Below are 9311 nucleotides of genomic sequence, written 5' to 3' on the forward strand. Positions count from 1 at the left end.
GAATGGGCTGGTGATGAAGGCACCTGCTGGGAGCAGCTGAGCCCAGACAAGCTCACTGCTGACACTTCCCACCCCCTTCCCTGGTTATGCCCTGCCATTATCTTGGCCTGTCTGAAGTGGGACATGGGGTGAGGGCATCTAGGCAGGCTTCTCCCCAAGCCTGGAGGGGGGAGATGGAGGAGGGCTTTGGCAGGGACCTCCAGTTTATTGGCATCAGCTTCACCTTGGCTATGCAGGAGGGGCAGACTGAGCATGCACTGAAGTGCTCCACGCTGACACCCACAGGTGTCTCCATGGCCCAGCTCTTACTGGCATGAAAGAGTGCCACCTAGACAGGGTACAGATTACATGTGTGCGCGCTCCTGGCAGCTCTGGCATGCAGACCTTCAGCTGTTCCACACAATGCTAGCGTCTCCTTTGACAGGGAGGGTCTTTCTGAGAGACCCCAAACTCTGTCTGCAACCCTGTGTTGTGGCTAAAATGGGCCAGACAAAGCCCAGCAGCACAGGACGGCACATCCTTCCTCTACACCCCCAGGCTGGCTCACAAGACAAACCTTTATTACAGGGAGGGCCAGAGTCCTGCTCACTCTCAGAGGGGAGCCGGCTGTGCAGAATTCTTTGTCCAAATCCTGACAAGGTGAGGCAGGGGCTGGGGCTCTGGGTAGGTGAGAGCTGAGCTGAGTCTCAGGGCATGGTCCTTGTGGGTGGCGGGCCTATGGATCAGCCCTGCTCAAGCAACCCGTGGAGATCATGTGGAGAGAGCAACCCAGGCCTTGGTGCAGAGGTCGGGTTGGTCCTTGCTGCCATGAGTGCATGAGGGGACAGCAGAGGGCTGGGACAAGTCCACTGTGGGGATGGGGACTGTTGGGGTTCTCTGCAGAGCCTTTCCCTTTGGCGCAGAAAGAGCACGTGTGAGAGGGAATATGGCCGGGTGCCAAATGGGACCGCTCTCCTTTGCTGCAGCTGTGCCTTGGCCTGCAGGGGGTCAGCACTGTGTGGGGGCACTGAGCAGCTCGAAGGTGTCATCCAGGACCTGCCAAAGGCAGTTGTCCAGCGGGAAGTCGTTGTCCACAAGGTTGACCAGGTAGTAGTTGTCATGGATGTACTGGATGATCATGCGCGATGGCGACTCCTCCTCATACAGCTTCGCCCACTGCTCGATCCACAGTGCGAAGGCCTCGCCCTGTCAAGGGGGCCAAGGCAGAAGGGTGAGGACCTGTGCGTAGGCTTTAGCCAGCAGCTGGGGCCCCTGGGAATAACAGGCTGCACCAAGAGGAATCCCTCTTGCAAGGCAACGCTGCCTCTTCGTGGAAGCAAGAGGAGGCCTTGCTGCTTGTACTCTAAAGCACCTGTCCCCTGCCAGTGTCAGAGGCAGGGCACTGGGCTAGACAGAGCCTTGGCCTCGACCTGACATGCCAGAGCTGCCCCACGGCGGGTATTCCCACACCTGGGAAAGGCATACCACCTCTCCAGCCATCTACTGCAAAGACAGCAGCCTGAGGTCCTTGCTCAAGCCAGACTGGCTCCTGAGGACAGGATTCAGTGCATCTCGGCACAAGTGCTGCTCCTGCTGCCCCAAGCAGAGTAGAGAGCTCTGTGGGGCAAGGTGGGCCCTTACCTTCCAGGACAGGAAGCTCACAGGGTCCACCACAGTTGGCTGGATGATCTCTCTGCCAGGGAAGATGCCCCAGGTGACAGCATTGGGCTGCAAGTCAGGTGCATTGGTGATGTTCTCGTCCTGCCAAGAGAAGGTTGGTCCCATAAAAGAAGAGGGCATGGGGACCTGCTCAGTCATAAACACACCTAACCTCCCACAGCCCCAGCCAGCAAGACCCAGAGCAGGGAAGTGCTGCAGGTAACAGCTTCACCCACTCTGGCCAGGCAGCCTCCTTCCTACCCCATGGTGCAGCCGGAAGCCCAGCATATCAGCTGGCCCCACCTGCCCCCAGGGGCCATGTCTGTCCCATGCCATCCTTACCCGGGCATTAACGATGTGGTAATTGACCCGGAGCTCATATTTCCTCAGCACTCGGAGCAGGGCCGTGACAATCTCGCTGGAAGTGAAAAATTCCAGGTAGGCCTGCAAGGGTTGGGGAGGAAGCACAGCGCTCACAGCTGGGTCCAGCCAGTGCTGAGTTGTCTAGGGCCTGGCTTTGCAGCTAAACTCAGAAAGGCTCTACAAAGAGCAGCCTCCCCCCTGCCTGCCCTCTCAGATGGGCACAAGCAATGCTGTGGGACTGGGGTGGGGGGCAAGGCACAGAGTGGGCATGTTATGCAACATGACAAGGCTGGGAACAGGCTCAGAGTGCCCAGTCTCTCTTGCCTGCCTGCCTCCTACTGTCAGAGCAAAGGGGCCCAAAGCCTCCCATTCTGTACTACCACTGGGGCTGTGCTGGGCTAACACTTGCAGCTGCCGCACTAGCGATCCATGTGGCTGCAAGCAGCAGGCACATGGTGGGAGGTTGTGTCTAAGAGCCCCAGGCTGGCATTTTTGCTGGGTGGTGCCCTCCCCTGGCAGCTATCCCCTCCTCAGCCCCTTCCCCCTCACAGCAGCACCTCCTTTGTTCAGTCTCCTCTACATGAGCTGACACAGCCTAGCTCCATGTGCCCCATGCTCTGTGCTATGCTGGCCCCCACCAGCGCCCCCCCTTTCATTCCTCCCCAAGTGCCCCTGGATCCATTCTCTGGCCATTGTGTGGGATGATTGATTTCTTTGCTCTTAGGGAAATCTTCTCTGTGGAGCCGCCCTGGCCATCTGCCGGCCCAACAGCTCCAAGCCACCCCAATCCCTTTAATTAGGTTCTTTGTTCCTAGGCGTCACCCCTGCTGGAGGACTGGACCCATGAGGGGTGCATGATGATGAGACTTTGCAATTCTATAAAGGGGAGCAGTCCCAGGGCTGTGCGGCAAGTGAGGTGAGGGGAAAGTTGCTGCTAGTCACCATTGAGAGCAGACCTGCCTCTGAGGTGAAATGCAGCCACTGTCTGAACAGTGCACAGCTCTGCTGCTCAGGCCAGGAATGGATGGAGTGAGATATGGCTAGGAGGTTCAGGGAAGTCCAGTTACCTGCCCAAGTTGGAACCCAAGACCCACACTGCCTTTAACACCTCTACTCTCCTGGTCGTTAATCTGGCACACGTTCCTAAAACGGCACTTTTGACCTCAGCATGTACAGCCACTGGGTGTGTACTGGCCTGGGGAGAAGAGCACCCCCTACTGCATACCCCTGGAGGTAGGACTTGGCATTGGGCTCGGGCTGTAGGCAGGAAGAAGGCCTCTTAAGGCAGGTGTTTGCAACAAGAAAGATCTGGGGCAGAGGGGAAGGAATGAAAAGAGCATGCCCTTGACTAAAGGAGCCCTCCCAGGCAATAGAGGGCTATGAATAAAAGGTGATGAGAGACTGGTCTTCTCTGGGCAGCCTCAAGAAAGGACCTGGTAAACCTGCCTGCCAGTGAAAGGCTCTATCTGTTCAGCTCATCCCAGAGAAAACTAACTGAAAGGGAACTCACTGCTCATCGGTGGAAGACCTGTGTAAGGAGACTTCAGATAAAGGGCCCCCTTCAACTAGGATGAGATCCAATGGCTGGAGGCTGAAAATAGACCAACTGAGATGAGAAAGAAGGTGCCAGTGATGATGACGAGCTATGGGAGCAAGGTCTCAGAGATGGGGGAGTCAAGGCTCTCCATCTTGCTCAGCCATGAGCCATTGGGAGGGAAACAGACGTTCGTGGTGGAAACTCCGTAGCCTCCAGAAAGAGAGGCTGTGCTGGTCCTGCCAGGCCTCACGACATGATGTTCTTACCTTCTGGAAGACGTAGCCACCGCTGGGCCCCCAGCCCACGATGGGGTCAGTGGATGGCTTCCCATTGATGTTGGGCTGGGAATTGATGGTCAGGATCCCTCGTCTGTTCACTTTCTCCAGCTGCTCCTTCAGGAGGTTGGTCTCCATAGCCAGCGGGTCATCATTCCAGGGCAGGCAGGTCACCTGCAGGGAGGGAAACAGGTTGTTGATCACCCTCCCTTCCCCACAGCATGCACGGGCTTGAGGTTGGCAATGAGCTCCAGGGAGACCGCCTCTGAAAAAGACTCCATGCAGGCCCTGCCAGCTAAGGAGAGCAAGCCCAGGTTCCAGCTATCCTTTCTACAGACCAGTTCCCCCAAGCTGTCACTCACCTTGTGCCCATTCTTATTGTGCTCCCCAGAGATGTAGCAGGTGAATACCTCGAAGACGCTCTCCTCACTGGTCAGTTCTTCCCCCCACATCTTCAAGAGCTCCTCCCGGGGCGATTTGCTCTTCAGGTAGAAGAGGTAATAGTCCTTTAGCTCCCCGAAGGCTGGGGAGGAAGAGTTGCCCCTGCAAGCCAGAGCAGAAGAGGCTGGATTAATAGGCTGCCCTTGGCAGACTGAACAGCAAACTAAGAAGGGAAAGCCTGCCCACCAGGAGGAGGGAGAGAGCCCAACCAGGGACCCACAGACCTGCTGTCCCAGCGCAGCTGCCCAGCAGCCCTGCTCACATAGCTCCAAGAACCTGGGAACTGCTGGCACAGTTCCTGTAGCAACACATTGTTGATGAGACTCCAGCAGGACCCTGAGATGAGCCCAGCCCAATGCACAATCAGGGTTGCCTGGCTGGTTTCATCCCTCCCTCCCAAACCTTCTTCCCACGTTGGTGACCTCACCAGCGGCCATTGGGAAATTCATCCCACTCCTGAGTCCGGTAGATGTAGCTTTTTGGCCTGGAGGCCCAGAAGATGGGCCGGACGTCTTCAACTCTCCTCTTGGGGTGGGCACTGACTGCCCAAGGCAGAGGCCGCCTGAGGGGAGAACAGGAAGTAGTAGAATGGCTTCTCTTGATTGGATTCCCCACACTAGGATTGTAGGTGGTGCCTGTCACAGCACATCTGACCTGGATGCACCTTCCCTCTGGAAAGGAGAAAGCTGATACAGCCAGGGCATCCCTGTGTCCTGAATGGCACCTCCCGCAGTTACAAGAGAGGACCTAAGAGGCTCATAGCCTGGCCTGCATACTGGGAAAGTTCCCTGCTCACCTGGGATCCTCCTTCCACAGGCCCAAATGCTTGAGAACCTCAGTGGTGGCCACCTCTCGGTTGAGGGTGTAGAAATGGAGCCCATGGACCAGGCCGCTATCCAGCAGCTCACGGCACATGGACACAGCCAACTCAACCCCGTAGTTTCGGATGGCTGCATCATTGTCCTTGATGGGCTCAATCACATCCTTGATCTCCTGTGGCACCTCCAGCTTGGACAGCTTCACCAGCTGGCGAAGGGAGTGGTAACCCTGGTGTTGGGGAAAGGCAGGGGGAGAGGAAGGTAGTCCATGACAAAGGGGTTCACAGTGGCTGTGGAAATATCTCCCTCCAGGCCCCACCCCTCCAGTGGCATAACGATCCCAGCTCAGGGGAGGGGGCTTTTTCTGGGGTCAAAATTAGGAACTTTTAAATTGGGACTCCTGGGTTCTGTTCCCAACTTCACCCAAAATTCTCAGTGCAACTGTGGGCAGGTTACTTTACCCTCTCTGTGCCTCACTTTCCCCATTGTTACAGGAAGTGAGGGCTTGAGAGGCTCAATTCAGGTAGGAGAGGCACCAGGGGCATGCAGCCAGGAGACCTCCCTCCTATTCTACGCTGTCCCGAGTGGTGGTTTTAGCCTGGAAACTCTTACCAGGAAGAGAGATGTTGTGGCTGGCTTGGTCCAGCCTGGATGTGGGTTCCGACTGACCCACTGCATAGTGAGGACCTCTGGGGAAAGGAGCAGGCTGGCAGGCAGTAGCACACTTGAGATTTGTCATCTCCACCTCAACGAGCTTGTTCCCCTAGTGAGCAAATCACATCCCAGCCCACCATAGCATGATGTTTGTCATCCCACCCCGCTCTCACCTGGATTGGGAAGATCCCAGGAATGACAGGGCAGGTGATACCAATGGCTTGACAGTCCTTTAGGAACTGGAGAAAGGTTTCGGACCTGAAGAAGAGCTGAGTGATGATGAAATCTGCTCCAGCACAGACTTTCTCCTTCAGATGCTGCAGGTCAGCTTCATAGCTCTCTGCATCGGGGTGGCCCTTGGGATAGCCTTCAGGAAGAGCAAGGAGACTTGAGCTGGCATGTAGGGCTCCCTCTCGCCTACAGAGCACCAAGATAAGTTCTGCTAGGTGGTGAGATGTCCATGCCATTAAGGCCCCAGCCAGACCCATGTAAGCCATTGCTTTGTGACCTGCCAAGAGGCTTGACCAATTCCCTAGTCTCAGAAGACTCCCAGCCCCCAGCCAATGCGCAACAAGACACGTTTACCTGCCACGCAGATGTCAAAGTAGTCATCGAACTCGCAACGGATATGCTTCACCAAGTCAACAGCATAGTTGAATCCTTCCACCTCCTCCTCCCACTCCTCGCCAATGGGGTCTGAGGGACAAGGGGATACGGGTCACATCAACAGTTCATCCAGCGTGGAAGGGAAGCAGAGCTAGGAGCATGGCCCACCACTAACAGGAAGGAGAGTTCAGCCTCCATGCCAGCTGGCTCCACAGCTCTGTTCCACCAACATGCCCCTTGCCCCCACTACTTCCGAACAATCTCCAGTTCAATCCTTATTTCCAACTCCAGCAATGGAAGGAGCCTCCAAACCCTGAGTGGCCCAGAAGAGAGTGCAGTGCTACAGTTAACTAACTTCAAGGGCATCAGGCACTTCCAAGGTGTAGGAGAATACAGATTCAGGCAGAGATTTATCCAGATTTATCAAGGCCTCTATGTTGGCTTGTGCCAGTCACTGCCTACCTTGGAAGAGTGGTGACAGGAATGTGCCTTGGACCTAGGGGATTCTCACCTCCACGCAGCGCCATGATATTCTTCAGCCCCAAGTGCTTGGCCTTGTGTAGGTGTGCCGTGATCTCCTCTTTGGTTTGGCTGCAGCATGTCATGTGCAGGATGGTCTCAAGGCCACAGTAGTTAACCGCCGTGTTGGCAATGACCATAGAGGATGTCTCCTTATCAGAGCCTGGGTCCCCAGCTGGATGCCAGGTGACATCGATGAAGAGGGGGCCCCCCACTGCCATGCGGTCAAACCTACAGAGTGTGATGACGGATGGAGTCTGGCATGAGACCATGGGGATTGACTACCCCATATCTGGGAGTTTGTGCTTGCTGCCAGGGGGGACCAAGGCTGACAGGACATGATGAGCGCAGCATAAGAAGAGGGGCTAAACTGAGTGACAGCAAGAGGGACCAGAAGAAATTATAAGGGGCCCCAAGGACCCAGCAGACCCACACCACTGAAGGGACAGTGTTCAAGGAAGGCAAAGGGCCCAGCCAGGGCCCTTTGTAGGAAATCTAGGCCTGTCTTCCAGGATAAGCCCTTAATAGAGAGGAGGTTTCTCTCAGGGAGGACCTGGGGGTTGCAAGACCTAAAGGCAAGTCTAGGGTAGAGAGCACGATGGGGATTAGGAGGACCTGCCTCTTCTGCAGGGGGCCGTGACAAGGGGAAGATGAACTGAGACATCTCAATACAGCTCTGGGTTTCCAAGATTGGGCTGCTGTGTGAGGCCACAACTCCCCTGCTCGATGCCCATCACACCAGGTTGGCTTTTGGGCCTGGCTTTCTGAGCAGCACGTGGATGACGAGGGCCGAGACACGGACATCTGGTTTGTAAGCCAAACTGTTTCATCTGGGTGAAGCATGAACAGAGACGTGCTTCACAACCAGGAGCAAGGGACACGAAGTCTGCAGTGCCCACAACCACAGCCCTACACACAGCCCCACGCCCCAGGGAAAACAGCAGAGAGCAGCACAGTGCTGGACATCACAGGTTTGGATGCCTTGGAAGACGCACAGGATGTGCAGGTCCAGGGACGTGGACCACAATGGTTCTAACCTCTCTCTACCTGGCAGGGGCCACTCTGTCAGCATGAGCAGGTAAACACCCCCTTCCCTGGCAGCCCCAGCATGGCACTTCCAGGGGGTCCCAAAGGTGCCAAGTGACCGAAAGTCCATCTCCCTCAGCAGGAAGGACACAGCCCCCTTCCAGGCTCCTTTGCCTGGACAGGAGACAGGCTGTTTCCCCTCCCCTCCCCCGTCCAAGCTGCCCTGCCTCCTGGGGGCCACACCTGGAGATGAGGTTGACAGCGGCGTTGGCAGTGCGCGGGGGGAAGAACTCCAGCGAGAACCACCTGTCCCCGGACTCCTGCCGCCGGCGCATCTTCTCCCGCAGGCGCTCGTGGCGCTCGGCATCCAGGACAGGGGTGGAGCATCGCGAGCTGTCCTTGGAGCTCTCGCCCCCGCTGCTGCTCCCGCCATCCGCCTGAGAGCCGGAGCTTCCGCTGCTGGGGGTCTCATTGACCATGGCGCGTTCCCTGGGAAGGGGAGAGAAGCTGGCGTTGCTGCCCAGGAGGCCTGGGGACTGTCCGAGCTGCACCTGTCCCCGCGCCTGGCTTTGCAGCCGAGCTCTGAAGGGCCGAGAGCCTGGGAAGGCTGCACCTGCTCTTGCTGGTCCGAGCAGGTGCTGCTGCCCCTCCTCCCCACGCACACAGCAAGGACAGAGGAGCGAGGACGGGCGCCGAGCTACGACAAGGCCCCAATACCCCAGGTGCCACCCTGCCTCCGCGAGGGCACCTGCACCCCCGGCGCGTTAGCGAGCAGGTGGACGCTTCGCAGCCTGCGCCAGCGTGGGTGCCCGCGAGGCGCCAGTGGCCTGTCGCCGTGCCAGCCAAGCCCAGCGCAGCCAGTGCAAAGAGCAGCCGCGTCACCGTTTGTTTACAAGTGCAGCAGTTCCTAAAATAGCGCAGAGGGAAAGGGAAATGTCCCCGCAGCTGGCCGGGCATCCCCGCGGCGTCCTGCCCGTGGGTCGGGGGCAGGGTTGCCAACCCCCCGGCCTGGCCAGGAGCCTACCGGGGTCGGCACCCACCTCCCGGGGCCGACGGAAAGCAATGGCTGTCAATGGGCTGCGCAGCGCAATTCATGACATGACACCGTGCCAGGGAAACACCGCCCGGAACCGCTTGTCGGAGCTGGCAACGCCCGGGCTGCAGGAGCCTGGCCCCGGCCCCGGCCCCGGCCCCAGCCCCAGGCCCAGCGCCGCGCCTGTACCCCTGCCCACGCACAGCCGGGCCCGGCCCACGCCCAGGCGGGCGCAGCCCCGCGGGAGAGCGGTGCCGGGCACGGGCAGGGGGGCACTGCCGCAGCCGCGCTCCTACCGGGCGAGCCCCGCTTACCTCTGGCCGCTCCGCGTCGCGCACCGTCGTCCACCCCATGCCGGCTGTGTCCGCGGGACGGGGCGGGGCCTTGGGTTTGGGGGGGCG

At 58.2% G+C, this 9311-nt stretch overlaps 1 protein-coding gene across 1 annotated transcript; it reads right to left on the reverse strand.

Annotated features, from left to right (window-relative positions):
* Positions 1-539: 539 nt before the first annotated feature.
* MTHFR (methylenetetrahydrofolate reductase) lies at positions 540-9305 on the reverse strand. Its single transcript, XM_006259294.4, has 12 exons — positions 9225-9305; positions 8121-8366; positions 6844-7082; positions 6312-6422; positions 5900-6093; positions 5051-5301; positions 4682-4816; positions 4176-4356; positions 3805-3987; positions 1981-2082; positions 1621-1740; positions 540-1185 (listed from the first exon to the last, which is right to left on the reverse strand). The coding sequence occupies exons 2-12, from the start codon at positions 8354-8356 to the stop codon at positions 988-990; spliced, it is 1950 nt and encodes a 649-aa protein (XP_006259356.2). The 5' UTR covers positions 8357-8366; positions 9225-9305; the 3' UTR covers positions 540-987.
* Between the last annotated feature and the right edge of the window lie 6 nt (positions 9306-9311).

The sequence above is a fragment of the Alligator mississippiensis genome, chromosome 13 (genome assembly GCF_030867095.1).
Source record: "Alligator mississippiensis isolate rAllMis1 chromosome 13, rAllMis1, whole genome shotgun sequence".
NCBI lineage: Eukaryota > Metazoa > Chordata > Crocodylia > Alligatoridae > Alligator > Alligator mississippiensis.

Bases quoted from the DNA above. Each gene is read 5' to 3' on its own strand.
- MTHFR (XM_006259294.4), bottom strand. From the start codon at position 8,356: ATGGTCAATGAGACCCCCAGCAGCGGAAGCTCCGGCTCTCAGGCGGAT. The intron at 7,083-8,120 runs GTGTGGCCCCCA...CACACTCTGTAG, and splicing joins GCTGTCAACCTCATCTCCAG to GTTTGACCGCATGGCAGTGG. The intron at 6,423-6,843 runs GTGAGAATCCCC...CTTGTCCCTCAG, and splicing joins TATCATGGCGCTGCGTGGAG to ACCCCATTGGCGAGGAGTGG.